Raw genomic sequence first — 22779 nt, 5'->3', positions numbered from 1 at the left:
GAATATGGAAAAGTTTGCAAGAATGGACACTTTTGCAAGTCGCAGCAAGTTTTCCAGAAGAGCAATGATCTCAAACGCATCAAATCTGGTTTGTGATTCATAAAATTAAGTGTCTGGAATGACAGTATAAACGCTGAAGATCTGGTTACTGTGCCTCAAAAAGGTGGCATACTTGAGGAAAGCAACATTTACAAATCTGTTTTTCCATCTTTTACCCAGAATCGTAATAAGATGCAGATGGACAAATTTGAGCCTGTATGTATAATTTTGAACTTGCATGGATTAGAAAAAAAAAAAAAACAGAAATGAAAGACATTTATATCATTGATGAATCCATTCAAATGCCTCGGCTGTCATCTCGCTTCTCGTTACTCATATGGTTTTGAGCGGAATGCAACGTGCAGCTCGACCCGTGTGACCTTTTCGTACCGCACGTTCCCCAGAGACGACCTGGGCTTCAGGCTCATATCGGAGCAGGTGAGCCACCACCCTCCCGTCAGCGCCTTCCACGCCGAAGGTCTGAAGCAGGACTTTGTGTTTCATGGATCCATCTACCCCAAGCTGAAGTTCTGGGGCAAGAGTGTGGAGGCCGAGCCTAAAGGCATCATCACGCTGGAGCTGCCCAAGTAGGAACAAAACGAAACCTGTCCAGCCGTGTTTGGTTGTTTTAAGTTTGAGACATTTATTTATTCATTTTTTTCTTCTTCCAGGCACAATGAAGCCTACACATGGACAAACCCGACCTGCTGTGTTCACAACATCATCGTGGGCCAGCTGTGGATTGAGCAGTACGGGAACATGGAGGTGATCAACCACAGGTCAGATTCAGATCCATCGTGAAAATGTGTCAAATGTTATAAAATGCTCCCTGTGATCTGTTTCTATACCCTGATCAGCAGTAACACAATGACTAGAAAATCTTGTTGCATCATATTATTTCCTCTTGGCATTTCCATGGAGTTTGCTTTGACCAATGGAGAATTTTTGCTTGTAAGTGGAGGCCTTTCTTTTGAAAAGCAGCTGCAGGAATACGGGCGTATTCAGTGACACACCTTGGAAAAGTGTCTGAGGAGTTTACCCTGCTTCCAAACTCCAACAAATGTCCACCTGACGGGGCCTGATACCAGGAGACGACCCCCCTGCTGTCTCCTCCCCCTGGTTGGAGCTTGTTTTTGGGAACAAAAGAGACACCGACTCAGTATTAGTCATTATGGCTGATTGGTGGATATGTATTTGCAGTGCCACGACTAAAAGGAAAACAGCTTCTGTCTCTTAAGACCTAAATTGCTTCTTATTGTGCTACATCACTTTGAAATTTAAATCCCAAACAACAAAGCGAGGAGGTGCGCTGTATACATCACCACACACACACACACACACACACACACACACACACACACACACACACACACACACACACACACACACACACACACACACACACACACACACACACACACACACACACACGGGGTTTCCAACAATAAAGACGAGGCACAGCGAGTCTTTTTCCAAGGAAGTCGCACAATGACTTTGTCTTTTCAGGTTTAAATCCCTAATTGGTTTTTGAAGTTTAAAGTAGTTTCCAGATTCTGCTGGGAGTTTTGCATGAAACAATTTGTGAAGCGGTTGTCAGCCAGCTTTTATTTTTCCTTTTCTTTTACAACATTAGTGCGCAACTAATGTCATTAAAAGGCGATTCACAATACAAGCGGTTCCAAATCATACAGAATCCAATTTGATCTATTTGCTTCATTCCAGTGCAATCCAATTACTTATTAATTAAAAAGATTAAAATAAGAACCCCGTCCTCCTCAGATTATACAGCAGCACATTCAAAATCAGCTGATTTCTGCAGGAACAAAAAAGTGTTGAGCAGGAAGCTGTCAAAAAAAAAGCTCAGCAAAAAAAACCTCACAAAAAAAACACCACCACCAGAACAGAAGAGCTTTATATTTGAGAGTTCATATACAGATTCTGACTTGATTTGACTTTGATAAAAATGTCTTGTGTGATTCAGCAGTGAGTGGAAATAATTGTGAGCCGTTGCTATCGTGATTGTTAATGACTGCGACACTTTGTTCCTTTGTTTTCTCCCCAGGACTGGTGAAAAGTGCTGTCTCAACTTCAAACCGTGTGGACTTTTCGGGAAGGAGCTGCACAAAGTTGAAGGTTACATTCTTGATAAAAGGTACAATGAGCACAACATTCAGACGAAGTTTTAAATGGGCTTCCTTAAAGCTGTGGCATATAATTTCTCTAAAACATATATATGTTCGCATGTTTGTTCAAACTGTCACCATGTTGGGACAGTTTAACATGAGACAGATGGTCTACGAAAATGTTTTGCTGCTCTGTCTCCTCTCTATCTGAAGAAATGCCATGTTTCCGGTCAGAAACAACCAATAGGAGCCAGGAGGAGGGTCTTGCTGCTGTCAATCATCTCGTGCATGCGCTGCGGCAGTGTTAATGGTGAAGAAACAAAATAACGTTACAGGAACATTACTATACACTGTCGTCAGTATCGGAGCTAACTAGCATGGCAGGGTGATTCACAGCACCAAGGCCCTCCTCCTGCCTCTGATTGGTTGCTTCTGATCAAGCGGTTTATTTCTGCAGATGGCAGTAGAGACACTGGAAGAAGACAGGAACTTGATTTTATTTTTAATTTTTTCCCACTGATTATCTGCCTCATGTCACTCTCTGATAACAATGTGTCAGTTTCAACAAGTGTAAAGAAAAAAAAACATATTTGTTTATCACAATTATTTGCTGCAGCTTTAAACATTATTTCTGTTATTCCTTCAAAACACGATTCAGCGTGTCATTCAGAACATCCTCTAAATGCTTAGAATACTCACAACTGGAGCATTCTGACCTATAACAATTTGAGTCATTTTGGAAAAAAAAAAAAAAATCACTTTACAGATGTGGCAGAAAATCAACACAAAAATCCAAACTTTTATTTCCTGGAAACTCGACTCACCAAAGCGCCTGCATCGGATTTTCGAGGTTTTTCATCCTTTGCTGCTCGAAACCGACTGAAGTCACCGGCGGTGCGCTTGTGCCTGAGGACGTGTGCATGTCTGCCTGTGTCTCTGTGTGGTTCACAGCAAAAAGAAGCTGTGCGCTCTGTACGGGAAGTGGACCGAGTGCCTCTACGTCGTCGACCCGGCCGCCTTTGAAGCTCACAAGAAAAACGACAAAAAAGGAGCCGAGGAGAAGAAAGCCGGCAAAGCGGTATGAATTACTCAGCGGGGGGTCGGCAACAACACAAAGTTAATTGCAAAGTTAAAAGAAAGAAAAAGCGAAGCTGTTGCTTCTTTCCTGTCAGGGGGGGGATGAGCAAAATGAGTCATTGTTCGCGTTTGGGCGACTCTGCTCATAGCTTAGCGCGTAACTCGTCTGCAGATCTAAAGCGCTAAGTGAGCGAGGCGTTTCAGACAGTTTTTTCGAGAGAAAACTGTCTGAACTCTTTTCCTTGGTGGTCACTTCAAACACACAAATATCCACAGCTGAAATATTCACTGCTTTGATGGTAGAACCTCAGAGAGATATAGGCGACTGCTTTGACCGGCTTGAACTCTTAAACGTTTCGCATTTCGTGACATCACAACCAAAAACTTCAATGTATTTAAGTTTGTTTTTTTCTAATGAGATAGACCAACACAGCGTGGCGCTTAAATGTGAAGCTGAAGAAAAGTGATGAATAGCTTTCAACATATTTTTTTTAAATAATATGATTTTGTTTTCACCTGTGCAGTCTGATGCCCCAAAATAAAATCCAGTGCAACTCGGGGTGCATTCACACCAGCCTTGGGTAGTCTGTTTTCAACCGAACTCTCGTTTGTCTGTCGAGAAAGTCTGGTTCGTTTGGAGCGGTGTGAACGCTCAATTGAATTCTGATGTGGGACGAAAAGGTCAGCTTAAAAACCTGGGTCTCGGTTCGGCTGAAGTGAACGTTGGTCCAGTTCGAATGTATGAGGCGACCAGAGGCCGCTCCGTAAGCAGGAAGCGGACCATAGTGCAGGGAATTCTGGGTAAATAGAACAAAAGCAAATGCACGAGAAACAACTTTGTCGAGACCAAAGAGGAATCCTACAACCACTAAAATTTGACACCACTCCATTTTTCTTTGCATTTTCCAAATTAGAGAGTTGCTCTCGTGTTTTCTTCGGAGGTCTTTGTGTCGTTTCCTTCAGCAGCTCTTGGTGCAGCGCCACCACAGGAGAGGAGGGGGAGGTTTTTCAAATAGTTTGGTTCGTTTGACCTAGAGTAGCTTAGATCAACGCATATTTATCTATTACCTCTTCAAAAGATTTGTGTTCACACTACTTTGGTGTTCTCTCACTCGGAATCGCACTTAAGTGCATCGCAGTTCGCTGTACCCTCCATGTCACACTGAGAGCTGCTGTGTGTTTCTGTTCTTGCAGGGCAGCAGTGGCGATCAGGAGGGCGTTCCCTCCCCTGCTGCTTCAGACACTGTGGAGGTGATTCCTGGCAGCCAGCTGCTGTGGAGGATTGCCCCCAGACCAGTAAACTCTACCCAGGTCTCACCGATTCCCGCACAACCCACCATCTTTCACTCTTCAAAGAAAGACGCCGCTTAAACATAAAATTATGATTTTTTAAAAAATTTATTTTAAACTAGATGTACAGCTTCACGTCCTTCGCGATGCAGCTGAACGAGCTGCATAAGGACATGGAGGGGGTCATCCCGCAGACCGACTGCCGGCTCAGACCCGACATAAGGGCCATGGAGAACGGCGACATCGGTAACGCCTTCTTGTTTTGCCTTTTTTTTTTTTTTTCAAAACGAAAAACTTTCAGCTGAATCCTCCTCGTCACAACTTTCCACGTCTCAAACAGACCTGGCGAGCGAGGAAAAGAAGAGGCTGGAGGAGAAGCAGAGAGCCGCCCGTAAAAACCGCACTAAATCTGACGAGGAGTGGAAGACCAGGTCAGGAATGTTCTCTCCATTTATATCTGTCACGCACATCATCATCATTTTTTTTTTCTCCCCCCTCAGCCGGAAACGTCTTTGTGTCGTCTTGCTCTGAATTGCTCCAGATTAACTCTGTTTTTTTTTTGTTGTTGTTTTTTTTATCTCCGTTTTTCACATTTGGTCGGCTGCATCGCGGCTTTGATGCCAAGGACCCCTCCCCTCGGCCCGAGGTTAGAGCGGCTCGCCGTCTGACTGACGCGTTCTGTGTGCTCACGTGACCCTCTGTGTTTTCCCCCCACCCAAAAAAAAATCCTAATTTCTCAGTGAATGTTATCTGAACGACAGAGAAGCTCGCAGTGCGAAGATGTTTAATCCCCTCCTCTTCTTCCCTTCACTAAAGCTTCACTCACTGCCACTAGAAGCAGTTAGTCAAACTCCCTTATTTACAAAAAAAAAAGAAGAAAAAAAACCCCCAACTAGAGTTAATGTTAGCTCAAAGTAAACAGCCTGATCTCCTCACTTCTAAATAATGATCCGTGCCCTGAAGATAGAGCATGTCCGCTTTTCGGTCGTCTCCCGCTGCGCTTCTTCAACGTCTTCACTCACTCTCTCTGTTTTTCTCTCTCTCTCTCCTCAGGTGGTTTCAGCAGGGGCCGAACCCCCACACCCGCTCCCAGGACTGGCTGTTCTCCGGCGGATACTGGGACAGGAGCTACAGCCAGCTGCCGGACATATATTAATCCATTTTGTGCACGGATGAAAGAAAAATAAAAAATTTTAAAAATCAAGAAATTGCACCTGTTCGTCAAATATCACCAATAACCGTTTAATTCTCTTCTGTTTCTTTTATTTATTTATTTATTTTTTAATTAATAGCTACATTAATTACAGGCACTCTGGGAAGTTTGCACCTGAACATTGTGGCCTTACTCGAAGTTATTATGGGAGGGAAAAAAAATATTAATTAAATGTAGTTTGATGATGCTTAGAGATGCATTATTTGTATTGTCACTGAAATACTTTTTTTTCCCTAGACTTTTAGCACAGTGGCCTGGGAGTCTATAGGCTTTTTTTAAAATCATTTATCTTCTTTTAAATGTTCATAGTTGTAAATCTGTGTATATACTCTCCACACTGCCGGCCATCATAGACCTCGGTTATATTCTCCATCACTCTGGACCTTTGTCTGTTTTGCCTTGTACAGTTACAGGATTCTTTTAAACCCTTCTCACATTTGGCGCTGTGTATTTACCCTCATTAACTCCCGCTGCAAGCGTAAGCATAGCCGAATTTAAAAAAACAGAAAAAAAAATCATCCCGTCTTTGTGCTCTGTTTTTATTGAAGCAAAGAGCCGACATTGGATCAGATTTCTGCTGTAAATTTTTTGAAAAAATGTTGAACGTTGTACAAACTGAGCAATTTTTTTATTTTATTTTTTTGCTGGAAATCATTTGTACAAAGTGGAGAAAAACTAGGATCTGAGTCCTCATAAGAATTTAATTTCACCTTTTCAAGTTTTGTTTTGTTTTTTCCTCCCTGCTTTCATATTGAGCTTTGAAATGGTGCATTTCTTATCCAAATAAAACATTTCAGTCCATTCCTGTGTGTTTTCACTGTTGCTGTGAATAACTTGACATCAAGCAAGGCTGAGGCAAAAATGCCTCCGAAGTAAGAAACACCGCCACCTGCAGGTGGGGGTTAACATCCACATAAAACTGGGATGTTTTGACCAATTTTGGGAGTTTATTTGCAATAAACTCACAAATTTGCATCAGCGCAGGGATCTGCTGAGTTTGCGTGACTTTCTGGAGCGAAACTAGCTATATATATACGAAGCTATATTAATGGATAGATGGCTATATAAAATACTGCTCAAACAAATAAAGGGACCATGTAAACAACACAGTATAACTCCACTTAAATCAAACTTCCGTGAAATCAAACTGTCCACTTAGGAAGCAATATTGATTGACAATCAATTTCACATGCTGTGGTGCAAATGGCATAGACAACAGGGAATTATTGTCAATTAGTAAGACTCAATAAAGAAGTGGTTCTGCAGGTGAGGATCTCATTTTCTATGCTTTCTGTCTGATGTTTTGGTCACTTTTGAATATTGGTGGTGCTTTCACACTCGTGGTATCATGAGACGGACTCTGCAACCCACACAAGTGGCTCAGCTAGTGCACCTCATCCAGGATGGCACAACAACGCGAGCTGTGGCAAGAAGGTTTGCTTGTGTCTGTCAGGGAAGAGTCCAGAGGCTGTAGCAGCCTCCAGCCTCTGGAGGTCAAAGTCTTGCAGGACTTTGACCTCTTTGGCTGTGTCTTCTTGGTTGGAGGCGTTCACAGAAAATCACAAAAACAAAATGAATTACAAAGTCTCTGTAAACAAAAAGATCTTTAATTTTAAATATCTTTAAAGGGACAGTTGAGGCCAAAGTGCCAGACTGACGACTTTTATCAGTTCTTGGTGACAGAGAGAAAAACGATAAATCAAGAAAATGAACATTATTGGGCTTCTTTTAATTTGATGAATTTATTTACTGCTTATTGTGACAGGCTTAGATTGAGCTATCTCATAGAGACACTCACTTGAAAGTTGTACTTCCTATTTATTTAATCTGCCAGCCATTCACTGATTTCATACATACTGCATTTTACCACTCCTTTAAATTAATCTACCTTTATTAATAAAGACACACGACTACTAAATTTCATCCATCTTTCCCATGTTGCATTTCTAAGCTGTCTGACAGAGAGCAGAACAGCTGGGCCTCCAGATGAGCCTTTAAGTCTAAATCTGGTGTTATTGTCATTATGGACCCACAATTCATTGAGCCTCCTGCTCTCATGTTGACATCAGACGGAGGCGAACTGGCCGCGGTCCGGAAAGTGAAGCACTCCATCTGATGGCCAAATGTAGAGCAGCAGGCTGAAACGAGACGAGCCGATCGCTTTCTGTCAATCGGCTGCAAACCAGAGCTCTGCATGCGAGTTTGTGGATGTTATGCATTCAGAACACAGAACAGAACAGAACCGCTTGAATGGCTGGAGTTCAAAATAGGAAGAAAGTTTATTCAAGTTTTACCAACAGAAGGCAAGAGACACTTTTACCTCCTACAGCAGCTCAGAGATCTTCACCAGGCCGTGTTAAAGCTCTAAAATTTGTTTGGAATATATTAACAGGGGACTGAATTTAATAAACGTTGAATTCGTTTTCCTAATAGGCTGCGGTTGGGTGGCTTTTAAGCGTGTTTCTCTCTTGGTGCAGTTTTGACTCTTCATTGCTTGTTTTGCATAAGTCTTCTGCTACAGTCAGTGTCTGCATAAAGCAGGAGGAGCTTAAGAGGGTAATAGTTTTGTTTCTGAGTGTGGTGGGAGGACAGACGGACAGACGGAGAGTTGGAGCGTCGTCTGCAGAGGAGCCGAGACAAAACACAAGGCTCTAACTGTACCAGTTCGTCTAGTGCAGAATAGGACTTTAGCCCTTTACTGTACATGTTTTTTGATTTTCCTCGGTGCGTGAACACATGAAAACATCCAAACATGGTAGAAAACCAACAGCTTTTATATGATTATAAGCAGCTGTGAAGCACTTAAAAAACTTAAATGAACTAAGCCGTTGACATTTATGGACTATAGAACTGACATGTAAATGTTGGTCAATTTTATAGTTTCTGGTTCCGAAGGATACTTACTGGCAGAAAACAATGCTGGTCACAGGGGTTTATTGTATCATTTATTGTTTATTATGATAATTTTGATTTATTGTTGTCATGATTAATTCTGGCTATTAAGGCTTAAGCCCCATGGCTTCCTTTAAAACCAGCTGTATTGTCCAGATTGCTACTTTTACTGAATTTATTTATTGATACGGCGAGAGTATCAAAAAATACCAATACATTTGAAAATATGACTGAATGCAGTTACTGTGTGTCCAGATGCCATCAGCCTGCTGGGCATCTGTTCATGTTCACAACCCCGACCACCTCTGATCCAGTCTCGAGTCTGAGAGGCTTCCCATTGATTTTCAGGCGCCGCAAGCAGCCCACAAACGGGGACGACACCGGGGCTCCGTGTTGATGTGTTGTGCCTGGCGCAAGAGGAGAAAAATACCTTTAGTAAAGGTGATTTAGCCAAAAGCTCATTTTGCTTTTGAGAGACGCACCTCCGATGTAGAGCGTCGGGAACGTGCCGGACCTGGAAGAGTACGTTTTCTGTTGGGACTCGGAGTCCACCAATAGTGCGATGGCAGACCGCTGTTTGGACACTGAGAGAAAACGACAGAGGAATGAACAAAATCTGGCCAGTTTGTGTGAGAACTTTAATGTAGCACAACGGCAGGCCTACCTGTGACCGCATGAAACTTTCCGTCACAGAGGCTTTCAGCAGGCGTCACCGTCATGCTGACGGGACCAGTGGCATCAGCCAGCCAGACACCCACCTGGTTCGACATTACGCGTTCATCATCTTGTAGCACTCTTTCTTTATGAGCAATTTCATTACGCAAATTAGCCAAAGAGAGCAAGCAATTATTACCCTGTTTTCCATTAAGTACACATCAAGGCTGCTTGTGGCGTCGCTTCGAAAATGGAAGAGGAGACCTGTGAGATGCTGAGGGCGCATCTCAAAGGACAGCACAAACTGAGAGCCATCAGTGAAGAAGTTGTCTGGAGCAAAAAAAAAAAAAAGATGTGTGCGAGAATGAGTTGCTGTGGAAACAAAGCGGCACAACGGGACCAGCAAAGTACAAGGACAAACCTGGGAGGACGTGGCCTCCGCCAAAGAAGGTCCCCGTTTCTGTGAGCCCGCCCAAGCAGGGCAGGATTTCGCGGCTGGAATCAGGTGCGGGAGCAGCAACGTTATTCATTTTGAAATCCCGTAGACAGCCGATGACGCTGCCTGCAGGAATGTCGTGTCCCTGAAGAGAAAAAAGAAAAGAAAAGGCCGAGGTCATCTTTTTGTATGCTCTCTGAAACATTTGACCTCTTATAAAAGCATGTTGTTTTTTTTCCCTGTTACAGTGGTCAGTAGAAAAGTACAAATCAATAGAGAAAGGTAGCTTTGCTCAAGTTTGATACGAACTTTCGTTGACGTCTTTTTCGGATACCCTCCCAGGTACACGTCTTTACGTCTTTACGCAGCCGTAAAGACGATCCCTCGTTGCCGGGCAGCTGACCGTCGGGGGCGCGCACTCCGTCAACCAGCAGGTGAAAAGTGCTGTTCTCCACGCTGAACTCAACCTGCGCGCACAGCAGCAGCGGTCTGAATAAGGTCACATTTTTTGCATGGACTTTGACTAGGACAGTCCAAAATAAACCAAAAACAATTCACACAAAAACAATTCCCGTCAGAATTTTCAGGTGAAAAGGAGAATCGCCACCATCATGTTGTAGTGTGTTGCTTATTTTACTAGAAGTAGTTTTACTAGAAGATGTAACATTAAACTTTTGTCTCATCGGTGAGCAGAATGCCTCCCCAGAGGCTCAGGGGTTCATCAAGATCAGGTTGTTTTACTTTTGTTTTACTCTGTGTGTGTTTTCCTTGATGAGCTGTTGTTTCACTTTTGGAGTAATTTCATAGTAGTAGTAGAACAGCTTCCTAACTTTCCTTGTTCCCCATCTGTTCCTAAAATTTCTTTAGATCAGGTCACAATGTGTTTTTTTTTCTATTTATGTGAGTCGAGTCATTTCGCTTGAAGTGACAGTGCTAGTTAAATACAGTTAGCTATAGTTGTGCCAGTGCACTGTCCAGTCAGGCTTCAGCCTCTCATCGTTACCATGTGCCAGCCCCCGTCGTTGCTCTTCTTCTTGTGGTAGATGACTTTGTTTTGTCCGAGCGACATCCTGATCTTTCCGTTAGCCATGTAGAGAGCCAGGCGGGGGACGACCCCACTTCCTGCTACATGAAGGATCAGCCCTTTGGATGATTTAGTCTTGATGTGAAGAGAAAAGTGAGGCCTGAGACGCACAAAGACGAACCGTTAGGGGGATCCCTTCGCGTCTTTGTGGTTGCAAGAATCAGGGTACGGACAAAATGATGCATTGTGTTATACCTGTAGTTAAGTTCTTCTTCAGGGAATGTGTAGCTGAGCCAGCTTGCTTCAGAGAACTGGTGTTCATACTGGGCTTGTTGATGTCTGCAGCCGGCGCCAGCCAAACTCTGAAACTAACACAGAAGACAAGCAAAAGATGTAATAAAATGGCTGAAATTAAAGTATCCAGAGATGCAGAGAAAGGAAGCTGAAGTGTGTCTCAATTAGCTCTAAAATCCAAACATGTGACTGGAGTGTCTCCACTCGACCTGTATCATTTATGGAAAGGAGACATGAAGTGAAATCACGCATTTGTTAGTTTTATGTCACATTCTAATGTCATTCCCTCATTAAAAACATAACTAAAGTGTTCCTGTGATTTGCTCATCCATGTTTGAGAAATTCTTAAATTCCCTATGGCAATCATTCAGGGGCGCCTAAACGCTTGCTCCCACAAAGCTGCAGCCTCCGTCTGAGCTTCCTCACTACGTAGCAACAACTCAACCACTCAGCTCCTCCAGACTAGCGACAGCAGCAATCACCAAACACCTGGTGGAGCTGCACATCGACTGAGCTCATTGTAAGAACTACTTCTCAATCCAACTCTCCTAAACCAGTAAACAGAATCATGAAGTAGCACTGACTGAAATTACATGCTGAAGGCGGAGTCTCATTAAAGCTTATTAAAGAGACAGAATCCCAATTTTAGGGTATTACATCACACAATAAATACATTTATTTATTTTATGTCATGCTTGATATGTTAAGCTTCTTTATAGCAAATTAAGGTAACATACTTGATTGTGCTATAAAATGACACTGTGCCTGGAAATAAATAATACCACTCTATTAAAGGTGCATTATGTAAGTTTAATTAAAAAATACTTGTTTACATATTTATTGAAACTGTCTCTATCTTGTGACAGTATAGTATGAGACTGATAATCTGTGAAAAACAAATCAAGCTTCTTTTCCTTCTCGAAGTGCTCCCATGTGCTAATACTAGAAACAACCAATCAGAGCCAGGAGGAGGGTCTTAGTGCTGTCAATCACACCTGTGTGCACACAGTTCACCACCCTCACACATGTAATCAGGGTAATCTTAAAAAAAAGTGCAACCTCCCTAACAGGTTATTGTCTGGGGCAGATGATTTTTTTTTGTTTGTTTTAATTTCTGGTTTGGCTTTATTCACTGGAGTTGAAACAACCGAAACACACCTTCAAACTGCACCAACCAGGGACAACGTCTCCTGCGTGCGACAGTGAACTGAGATCAGCGGGGATAAATTTAGAGTCATCCCTGCAAAATATCAGACAACCTTTAAATACCATTACAAGACTTTTGCATATAGCATGTAGAATAAGAAACTTTATGGCATTTTCCAACCTTCTTGTATAAAGGTTAGCAATGCAGACTTTAAATTGCTCATCTTGCCGTGTGACAGGAGGTGCTTGTTTCTGAATCACATTCACATTATCAATGGTGAGACCCAGCCTAAGAAAAAACAAATAAATACAGCGTAAAAGTAACATTTCATTTGCATTAAGACTAAGATAATAAGAGGATGACATCGCCTACCCGGTTGGCCTCCACTCTGCAGACAGGTAATGCCAGGCTCCATCATTGTACCTTTTTCCAGATGTTAAGGTATAATTATACCCCCTGAATATTGTAAAGCCATCAGCGAGGGAGAGCTGGAGGTCATGACCGGAGGTGAAGCTCTGCGGAGAGAATATTACAAACACCCTGATTTTTTGTTTATCGCGGCTGAAAAGCTGAGCGGCCCAGCGGGGTATTTACCTGTGAGCCGCAATTAAGCAGGACAGCGTGCCTGGATGTGCTGCTGAACCCCAGAGACACTCTGGACTGTCCGCTGCAGACAAACAAGGAATCAGCGGGAAGAGTCGAATGCATGGCGGCCGCGCGAACGCCCTGCACAAGCCAGACACAAGCTGATGTTAGGAGGAATACAAAAAAATCCCCAAACTTATTTGAATTGAGTTGAATTGTGTCTATCAAGCTAACTTTTAAAACAATAATAATTTATCAGATTACTGAGGGGCTTTTTTTTTGTTGTTGCTTGATTTAAAGCAAGACGTGTAGGAAAAAAAAAACTGAACAGCCCCCTCATGTTGTCATATGTCTGCCTTGCGTTGATGAAAATGCCATAGGTGATGTAAATACTGCTCCAGTATCACCAGTGTACAAATCGGGAATTTTGGCAATCTGATCCCCAGTTCAGCCATGACGCCTCAGATAAAATCATGGTAATGTCGCTCATGTTGTTGCACTGAACTTTGGAAAATACATGTTACACTTCACTGTTTCGTGCAAAACAGGTTTTTAGAAACGCAAGACAAACACAGTGACAGCAACTTAAGTTCCAGCTTTTGGCTGCACTAATGCACCCAGCAGGAAACTATCAACCTTATCAATTTATTTTAGAAAATCTGTATTGCTCGTGGAATTACTACACAATGAAATGCTGTTGACCACACCGATCGCTGTTCAAGCACGTCTGGTTTACCAGTAAGGAAAGCGGGCATCCACCACCGACACCGACTGTCTTGTTGTACTCGACGAACTCTGCATCTGCCGTCACATCATCCACACATCCTCTCAGTGGGGCTGCTGTGATGTTGTGTCTGATGATAAGAGGAGCAAAGCCATCTGAGGAAGCCACTTTAATGAGGCGATGCTGTGAATGCAGCGGATATCTGCCGTCTTACCTCCGTCTGAGCCAGGCTGGCAGGCCTCCCATGTACCACCACATGTAGTTAGTCTGAAGATGATCAGTGTGGATCTGCTCTGATCCGTAGCGCACGACAAATCTGTCGCCAATCACCACCGCAAACTTCTTCTCCTAAGACAGACGAGGAATACAAAATGAGGGACACACCATGCGACGTTGTTGCGTTTCGAATCCGCATCTGAGAAAATCTTACAAACAGAGAAACTGGAGCTGAACTCTGGTTTCTGAGCTGCCGGCCGCCTTGCTGACCTTCAACCACCAGGAAGCCTCTTTCTACACAGACGCAGAAAAAGGACTCCTGGTAATAAAATACAAAAAACATCAGATGTGTAATTTGCAGAAGTATTCATTTCCCTTGGACTTTTTCACATTTTTCATCTTTAAACCACAAACTTTAATGTATTTTAGAAGGATTTCATGTAAAAGACCAATACAATGTGACACGTTAACATGAGGTGGAAGAGAGATGGTCCATCCATCCATCCAGTGGCGACCCCAAAGGAAGGGTCAGAGGGGCCATGGGCCCAGCATAGGAAATGCTGGCCACCCCATTGGCCTCCCAGAAAATATTCACACAAAGGTATAGAATCATCTTCAATCAAGACATAAATGCAACCCCCCTCCAAAAAAAGCATATACAGTACAATTATATATGTAGCTATTTCTTTAGCTATGCCACTCCACAATTGTCCATCTATCCATGATCTCCAGCAGTCATTGGGCAAAATTGTCACCAGTCCATGACAAGCCAATACAGACACACACCAGACAAAACAACCGTGCTGCATTTTTCAAATTTTAACAACATCCATTCACACCCCCACTAGTTCATGCAACCATTTAATCCAACATGCAAACGCAATCCAGAGAGAGTTAAGTGTGTGGTATAAATATGACAATCTGTGCAAAATTAGTATGAAAACTTTTACAAGGTACTATACAGCTCCAACTAATTGATATTTGTCTTCAGTTTATATTGGTAACAAACACATACTTCATTTCCGATGTAGAACAGAAGGGCGTTTGTCTCTCGGCTCCTGGTGTTGAATCTGAACAGCCACCGTTTCTTCTTCTGCGGCTCCTTTAAGAAGGCCATGCGGTAGCCTGTCCCGTCATAATAATCACACGACTCTGTCTGAAGGACCCTGAACAGATAAAAATAACACCTTAATCATTTTCTTAGGTTTTATCCTCCTTTTCTTCAGACAGCCTCGGCTATTTTTAAACCAGCCTTACTTAGCAGTGCTCTGCTTTGTCTGCATGTTGACAGCACTCCTGTAGTTGAAGAGGTTGACGGGAATGTCATTGACGTAGGAAAGTTTCATCGCTCCTCTGAACTTAGGGTAGCGCAGCTCCTCTGGAGGCTGAAGAAGAGGGAGAATTTAGAAAGGAGGCAGAGAAATGCCTTGAAACAGCATAGACAGGCTTCAGATGATGGGGCTGAAGACATGGCCGGCCTCTCTAGCTCAAAATCGCTGTGCTCACAGGAATTTCTTTCCATTAACCTTTTAGCCCGAGGCATCTGAAACTGCACTGTGTTCATTCCTGCCATGAGAAAACAACCGTCAGCCCCTAATTGTTCCATTTCAGCCCGAAGCAAAGACAGTCACAGTATGTCAGATAAATGTGGAACCCCGGCCCGGGAGAAGGAATACAGCGATGGTAGACGACAGGAAATAATGGAAGACATAATGCAGAGAGTTATTCTTTAGGAAGCTTAGTAAATATACTTTAGGAGAAAGAGCTCTAGATCATTTCAAATGCATTGGATTGTCTTTTCCTTGATGTAAATACCCTTAGGCTTTGGAAATGTTCCTTTCCAAATTAAAATCCTCCCCACTGTGGGTGCTGCCTTGATAAACTTTTCTCAGAAATAAAGTTATTCAAATGTTTTAATTGTTCCTCAAACTTTCGATCTGGTAAAGTCGAGGAGCTATTCCAAATTTGAGGTTCAGAATGTGGCATTTCTGGAAAGATATGTTCTCCCGTCTTTCCTACTCTGTGTGTGAGAAATAAGCCTAACCCCAAACCCTAACCCTACACTAACCCTAACCCTACACTAACCCTAACCCTTCGACGTGAAGCCAAAAGTTTGAGCCTCATGTCTTCTTAAAATGAAAGACACCCTAAGAGAGTCATTCAGGTGCATGTTTGTTGTGCTTGTAATTGTGCAGTGTAATTGATATCTCAATGCGGTGCTTTTTCTCCACTCCTAATAAATGCAATTAAATTAGAGGTTTATTTATTTTTGCTATTGCAAAAAAAAATATTTATTCTTTGGTTCTTCACTGTAAACGATCTTTTACATTTGACTTTTTCTATTTTCAGAGGGCATTGGTTCTCCTGCTCACTCTACTGACCAGCTAATTCTTCACTTTGCTAAAAAATAAAAATAAAAAATGCTGACTTCAGGGGGAAAAAAAATATTTTTTTTCTTCTGAAAATACCGATTAGATTCTCAAAACTGAATTTGCTTCTGAAAGTCCAAACTGTCATTGTGGGATTTCATGCGACTCCGCCCGACGCTCTCAAGAGACAAAACAAGGAATCAATAAAGGTTTGTTTAATTTTCTTTAATTCGAAAAATTCATAGTTAAGATACTTGGAGAAAAAAACTGTGAAAGTGAATCTGTGATTATCATGTGAAATAAGAACACTGTGCTCACATTTAAAGGAACAGACAGCAGGGGGCCCTAATCGGTGCCCCCTGCTGGCCTGGAGACCTCAAGAGACCTTACATTCACACAGAACAAGCTACTTAGAGCACGTCCTGTAAGACGCTGATGACCGCTGTTAACTGACTCATAATTTCAAGCAGTTTTTGTAAATTCCTGTAAATAGATTGTTTAAAAATCTTCGAAATAACATTGTTGGCTTGGATTTTCATTTGGACCTCAGTGCCAAATGCACAAGGTGGAACTAATACAGGACGGATGCATTAAAACAATATAACTTATCTGTCAGATACAAACATGTTTTCACTTCCCCTTCTATAGGTTTGCTTCATTTTAGTTTCGTTACTAATACGTAGAATTAGATCTGACACTTTATGATCACTTTAAGAGACTAAAGTCATGTATGCTCTGCATCTTAACGTAAATTGGTACATATGAGGGGCACGTTTTGTCTCATAGGAAGTCATTTCCTGTGAATACTGTTGTGAGAGCTAAAAGTATGGGAAAAAAAAGTGCAAAAAAAAACACAAAAACTTCTCACGTTGAACTCCTTGGGATAGCCTCCCACGTAGAAAACAGCGCGCTGTGAGTCGAGGTTCATGATGCTGCTCGTCGTGTCGGGCAGGTTCTGTTTGGGAGGGAGGCTGACGGGTTTCTGTGATGTGAAGTTTTTTGTGACGCCGACTGTAGCGTCTTGGTAAACCCTGGAAAATAAAAGCAGCCTTGGCCACCAATCAATCCACATTCGCTTTACGTGTATGAGAAGCTTCTGTCTTTTACCTTTGGAAGACGATCCTGTCAAAACAAGAGGAGTTTACGTTGCCCGTTGATATTTGACTGGTTTCCATCTCATGAGCAACTCCACCCAACTTATAAAGACAAATCAACTTTGTGTCTCTGATGACCATGGCGAAGTAGTCTCCAAAGGTCTGGGCATCAACAGAAGCATAAATAAATACACACGTACAGATAACGTCTGCAGAACTTGTTTGTTAAAGGCATTTGTTTTCTTGGTGCTTTAAGAGTGAGAACTCACATCTCTGGTACCCAGATAGAGAACGAAGTGGCTGTTTTCATCTCTGTGTTTGTGCCGCCTTCGCCCCCTCGCTGCCATCGGCTCTCCGTGGTGGAGATTGAGCAGCAGATCAACGGCTGTGAATGCTTTTATGTCCTCCAGGTTTCTCGGAGGGTGGAGCTCAATGTGGCTCTTTCCACTAAAGGTGGTGGCAAGAGGCAGCTGCGAAAAGATCCAAACAACTTTTCAAGTCTCGACCGAAAAGCTTTTCACACAGGACTGTGCGGCTACGACTCTTGAGTAAAATCATCTGAATCAGGACTGGGGTCAGGAAACTAACCCTGCTTTACGAATTTTTGAGGGAGAAGAAAAGGTTGATGTCGAAATGAAAATGAAAATAATATATATATTTTTTTTGGCAACAGTTAACAAAACTTACATCTTTTAAGCTTTAGTGTATCTATTACCTCTGGTATCTTTTCACTGGTTAATATATCCCCCCCTCATTTAGTGTAGATCCAGATCAGGTGATCCAGATTAAAATTTCTTAAAACTACAGTTTAAAAAAAACCCCAAAACATTGCGGTGGTTCTTGGAAAGGCAATTTCATGAACCTTTATAAAGCCATCACATTAGCTGTAGGTGGTGTGGCGGGTAAGGTATTGGTATTTCACACCAGTCATCTTGTGTGAAATACTCGGAAGTCAACATCAGAAACGTCAGACAGGCCTGGGGATACTGCTGGATTCGGATTGGAAATGCTTTAAATGTTTTGTTTTCATTCACAGAGAAAGAACGATAACGATGCACCGCCTCCTCCCTCCATGTCATGTGTAAATAATTATCAGCTTCTGCGTGAAAAACAAAAAAAAGTGCAGTTTAAAAGTTTAAAAAATCTGCGACAGCGTATTTGAGAAGTCGGTTCAGTCTCTGGAAGCCACTATACTGTATTTAAGACAAAATATCAATATCATGAGAGTTATCCCCTGCTGTTAAAAGCAATACCTCTTTATAACATTTTTAAAATATTTACACTTTAAAACTCCTTAAAGTCTTGGTGTTTGTAATGATAAGGGACATATGAAGCCAATTAGAGGTTGCTAGAATACCTAGCAAACCACAAGATTTCCCTTTGTTTTATTACAGGACATATATTTGTCAGTTCTTTTAAATCTTGTGTACATTAATTTCAAACTCTTTCAAATGTGCAAGGTAACAACATGTGGGTGCTTTTGCAATCTGCACTCTTGGTGCAGATTGGGGGCCCCCTGCTGGCCTGGAGGCCACTGGCAGTGGCTGAATTTTCTGATTTCTTGTGTCAGTATTGCTAATACAGGTTTTGCTTTTGAACATTTTTGATTCTCAGTAAGTCCCAATAGAAACTTTTACTGAGAGTGACGAGCATCTATTCTTTTCAGGAGCTTAAATAAAAGCCCTCCTTGATAAGAAAGAGAAAACAACAACACTTACCCTATTTACAAAGCTTCTTGCCTCATCGATGATGTCCTTGATCCTCTGTATGCTCTCTGTTACCTCAGCGGACGGAGACGTGTCTTCACCCAGAGCCTCAATTTGTTCCAGCTTGTCTTCCAAAACAGGCAGTACTCCATTCAACCTTTTCACTGACACACCCAAAAGCAAAACAGCATTTACATCAACTTGTTTGACTACAAACATATTTGTTCCAGCTTTTAATCAAACACCTAAATTGTGATGCGTACCGGCCCGGTTGGCATCAGTCAGGAAGTTTCCACTGAAGCGAGCTGAGTGGATTCGTCTCACTTCCAGGCTGATGTTACCGAGGCGCTCCTTTACTTTGCTGACTTTAGCATTTACAGCAGAGGTTGTTATTCTCACAAACTCCATAAGGTCTTTGGTATCACCTGACAGAAAAAAAATAAAAAGAGACGGTGTTGTAATCCTAAATAATCCATAAAACATGTGTACTCTTATGTTTTGTAGGCTCCATGGACCTCTTTCAATCTGCTTGATGCTGCCACCAAGGTTTAAGACGCTCGCTTTCAACATTTCTGCCTTTTTCTCCTGCTTTTTCACGCTGTCCCTCTGAGCGTTCAGCGCACGTGAAACCGCTGTGTAGAAGAAACGGGAGAGATTGGAGTTTCTGCACATTCAAACAGAGACGATAAACTCCACGTGCGGCGGATGAGGCTTTTTTTGTGAGTTTTTTCCCCAGAGACTTTTGAAGCGCCGCCGAGTGTGGTTGGCTTCTGCGTGTAAATCAGCTGAAAGGTCCTCCATCCCCTCGGCGCTGATGATCAGACCTCCCTCCTCCAAGTCCTAATTTATCATTTCAGGATGGCATTAATGCTGCTGATGAACATTCAGACACTCATCAAGGGTTACTGATGGTGCTTCAGTTACCCTCAGAGCCTGATTTGCTGCCTGCGAGAGCCAGGCGACGCTCTCATCAGCTTCAAAAATCCTGAGCAGCTCTCTGCTGCTGGCCGCATTTTGAAGCACTCTGCAAGAATATTAAAGATATCATTTTGTTCAGTGTATTCTAAAAGTATCCATAGCCCCCCTTTCCACACATTTGACCACACTAAAACCATAAATTTAATGTTTTTTAATGGGGTTTTATGTCATAAACCAACAGAAAGTGGCGCATATTTGAGAAGTAGGAATGCACTGATATTGATATCTGATATCAACAATGCTTTTATGGCCAATAACCAATATGTAGCAATATTGTGTACATATTATACAGCTCTAGGGAAAAAAATAGACCTCTGCACTGAACCCCATTGAAAACCTCCTGGTTATTCCACCAAATATTGATTTCTGAACTCTTCCAGAGTTAAAACATCAGTATTGTTGTTTCTAAATCAATATGAACTTGTTTTCTTTGCATTATTTGCGGTCATAAAGTGCTGCCTCTTTTTCGTTATTTTGACCATTTCTCATTTTCTGTACAGACGCTTTTTTTTTCTCCAGAGCTGCTTATGCGTACATTTAAATGGCAACAAGATGGAAATAAATATTGACTGTTAACATCAGTCCAGTTTATTTAGCGGACCGATGTTAGAAATGATACCAGTGTCAGTGCCGATATATTGGAAAGTGAAAACAGAACAGAATTTTACAAAACTTATTGCAATTAAAAGTAAAAAATAAACTGAGGATTGAATTGTTAGGGAAACAATTTCCCACTATTCCACTTTGTCACTTTCCTCCACATTGTGTTAAATACTCTCGGGTCTCTGAACATTTAATTTGTGTCTTTCAATCCCACACGATGCTCACATACTGTTCTAACTGAGACGCCGCAGCACTCAGCTCCTCTGCGTGCCCCTCAGCCCGGGTCACGGCGTCCGTCCGGGTCACACACTTCCAGGTGGCATTTAGTTTTCCAAAAAGCCCCAGTTCACCTCCGTCCACCTGAGCAGCAAGATCCTCCTCTTCCTGAACGCAACACGAGCTAAGTTTCATAAATACCTGAAAATATGTCCTTTCAGTTGTGCCCCGGTGAAAGGGGAGTGTTCTTACATTTTTCATTTTCTGAAACACCAAAAGGGCGTCTTTAGTTTTCTTCATCGTATCGTAAAGCCGCTCCATCGCGAGAGGCACCGTGGTTCGTTCTCTCCGCAGCGCAGCCAGAACAGTCTGTAAAATAAAAGTGCAGAAAATTGCAACAGTAAATCTATAAGACTGCGCGTCAGGGGTGTACAACCCCTACCTGCCGATTACCTGCAGATTTTCTAGACCGGCGGCGCCTTCAAGGTTAAGCCTGTGTGTTTTCTCTACTGTCTCCTGAACAGAGGACAGCTGCTCTGCCGCTGCCGCCACAGAAACGTTTGCGGCCGTCAGGACGTCTGCAGTCCGCTTCAGAACGTCCTGGACGGTTTGCGAGAGGTCGCTCATGTCGGCCCTGATGTTCTCCAGCACTGACAAGATGACAAAAAATGTTACGTTAACTTACTGTTGCCTACTTTCAATATAGCAACATATAATAGGGGGCAATAAACAAGCAGAGTGAGCAAATTATCCAACCTGAATTCAATAAAACACCTTAATATTTAGAGTCAAAGTGAAGTCCGACTGGCAAAGAGTCTTTCTGCTGCTGTCGGTATCACTTTAACCCGGCGACATGAGTGTGAATTAATGTAATATGGTGTGTGCATGAAGCATAAATCTTGTATCTGTAATGGCTATTATTTTTCAAGTGAGACAGGAAACAGTTCTTAAGTTACTCTGTTGTTATAAAAAAACAAAAAAAAAGTTTTTTGTTTTTTTTCTTATAAAGTTGGAAAACAAAATTTAGTTACAAAGTCATTTAAGAGGTAATCATCAGTTGTAACTCATTTATCCAGAAGCATTTTAGGTTAATGTGAGAAAGTAAAAGTTGTCAAATGCAAATGAGATACAAATGGTTAGTAAGCACAGTGAAAATAGCAGCTGCAAAGCTGCGACTGTTTGTTTCTTTAATTAATCTGGGTTGTATTCAATTTTCTTGAAAATATTTCAACTTATCAAACCTAAGCTGGACAAATTTACACCTGACAGAGATTCTTTAAAACACTTTTTTAATCCTTTATGATTTAACACAAACGATGACAATCAATATTCGACCATCAGTATTGTTATTGGCTTTGGGATCAGCAAACAGAGGAGCCATGTTGTCCACACTAGTCAAATGTGGGCTAAATTATTCTGCGATGTTTGTTACGGACTGGATGTGTTGTTTCATCCCTACCGACTGGACAGAGTTGGTAAATAAGTAACTTTAGCTCTGACTTTTCTTCTGAATGCTGAAATGATTATTTACCACACACCTGTGTTACTGTTCAGCACAAGCCTCAGATTGATCATAAGATTATGCTTCCACATTGAGAATACTTATGGCTCCAGGGCAGATTGGATAAACTTGTTTGCATTCAGCCTGCACAGCAATAATCTGATGCAGCACAGAGCTCCTGTTTGGCTGCCCCATCCTTAAAAAGCAACCAATGAGCAGATAAAGATCTCTCACACATGCGGGCCCCTTCCTGCTCGCCGTCTGCTCCAGCCCGTCTGCAACGTCTGCCTTTAATTTCCGCCATGATTCGCTCAGCTTCCTCCATCATCTGACTTCTCTGACCGTCAGAGAGAGAGAAGAAAATTGTTAAATTGATGACCAAGTTAAGATGTTCAAAAATAAACTACCGAGTGTTGCTTGCAAATATAAAAAAGTGTTCAGCTGTCTTGGAAATAAGCATTAAACGCTATGCAAACATGCAACAAGTGACGGAGGTGTCACATGTTACCTGTGTTCTCCAAAAACACAAAATCTTACCAAATAATTTTGGTCTCGTCTCTCACACAAATATCTCACTTCACTTTAACTTCTTTTCAAC

General features: G+C 42.1%; 2 protein-coding genes across 6 annotated transcripts in view; one reads left to right on the top strand and one right to left on the bottom strand.

The window, feature by feature from the left end:
- osbpl1a (oxysterol binding protein-like 1A) overlaps positions 1-6543 on the top strand; it is a 31443-nt gene extending 24900 nt beyond the window's left edge. The window contains exons 21-30 of one of the 3 annotated variants that reach the window (XM_055048348.1): positions 444-477; positions 562-626; positions 711-818; positions 2102-2191; positions 3114-3240; positions 4434-4550; positions 4652-4775; positions 4870-4960; positions 5155-5175; positions 5583-6543. In XM_055048348.1, the coding sequence (XP_054904323.1) occupies positions 444-477; positions 562-626; positions 711-818; positions 2102-2191; positions 3114-3240; positions 4434-4550; positions 4652-4775; positions 4870-4960; positions 5155-5175; positions 5583-5685 (880 nt within the window). In that variant the 3' untranslated portion in view covers positions 5686-6543. Of the gene's footprint in view, positions 1-443; positions 627-710; positions 819-2101; positions 2192-3113; positions 3241-4433; positions 4551-4651; positions 4776-4869; positions 4961-5154; positions 5176-5582 lie in introns of all 3 variants that reach the window. The other 2 variants (XM_055048333.1, XM_055048339.1) reach the window with 2 other exon arrangements.
- Positions 6544-9715: 3172 nt separating this feature from the next.
- LOC129371612 (laminin subunit alpha-3-like) lies at positions 9716-22530 on the bottom strand. Of its 3 annotated transcripts, none has more exons than XM_055048305.1 (25): positions 22416-22530; positions 21134-21330; positions 20933-21049; positions 20694-20848; positions 19808-19907; positions 19624-19723; positions 19399-19515; positions 19147-19308; positions 18896-19047; positions 17447-17647; positions 17191-17339; positions 16952-17114; positions 14972-15099; positions 14730-14880; positions 13929-14033; positions 13713-13846; positions 13511-13628; positions 12784-12915; positions 12562-12704; positions 12370-12477; positions 12201-12282; positions 11004-11116; positions 10728-10908; positions 10034-10191; positions 9716-9869 (listed from the first exon to the last, which is right to left on the bottom strand). In XM_055048305.1, exons 1-25 carry the CDS (start codon positions 22507-22509, stop codon positions 9815-9817), a joined length of 3315 nt encoding a protein of 1104 aa, XP_054904280.1. In that variant the 5' UTR covers positions 22510-22530; the 3' UTR covers positions 9716-9814. The 3 variants fall into 3 exon arrangements, with proteins under 3 accessions (XP_054904280.1, XP_054904288.1, XP_054904297.1); XM_055048313.1 differs by having other exon boundaries at positions 13713-13843; XM_055048322.1 differs by lacking the exons at positions 9716-9869; positions 10034-10191; positions 12201-12282; positions 12370-12477 and having other exon boundaries at positions 10763-10908.
- Positions 22531-22779: the final 249 nt, after the last annotated feature.

The sequence above is a fragment of the Poeciliopsis prolifica genome, unplaced genomic scaffold (genome assembly GCF_027474105.1).
Source record: "Poeciliopsis prolifica strain line A6 unplaced genomic scaffold, Auburn_PproV2 SCAFFOLD002, whole genome shotgun sequence".
Taxonomy (NCBI): Eukaryota; Metazoa; Chordata; class Actinopteri; order Cyprinodontiformes; family Poeciliidae; genus Poeciliopsis; species Poeciliopsis prolifica.
Note: the sequence above shows the minus strand (reverse complement) of the source record. Positions and strands in the feature narration are given on the sequence as shown.

Coding starts and splice junctions, on each gene's coding strand:
- LOC129371612 (XM_055048305.1), bottom strand. CDS start 22,509: ATGATGGAGGAAGCTGAGCGAATCATGGCGGAAATTAAAGGCAGACGT. Junction 20,849..20,932: donor TGTTTCAGAAAATGAAAAAT/GTAAGAACACTC, acceptor TGTTGCGTTCAG/GAAGAGGAGGATCTTGCTGC. Junction 19,516..19,623: donor CACTCGGCGGCGCTTCAAAA/GTCTCTGGGGAA, acceptor TCTTCTACACAG/CGGTTTCACGTGCGCTGAAC.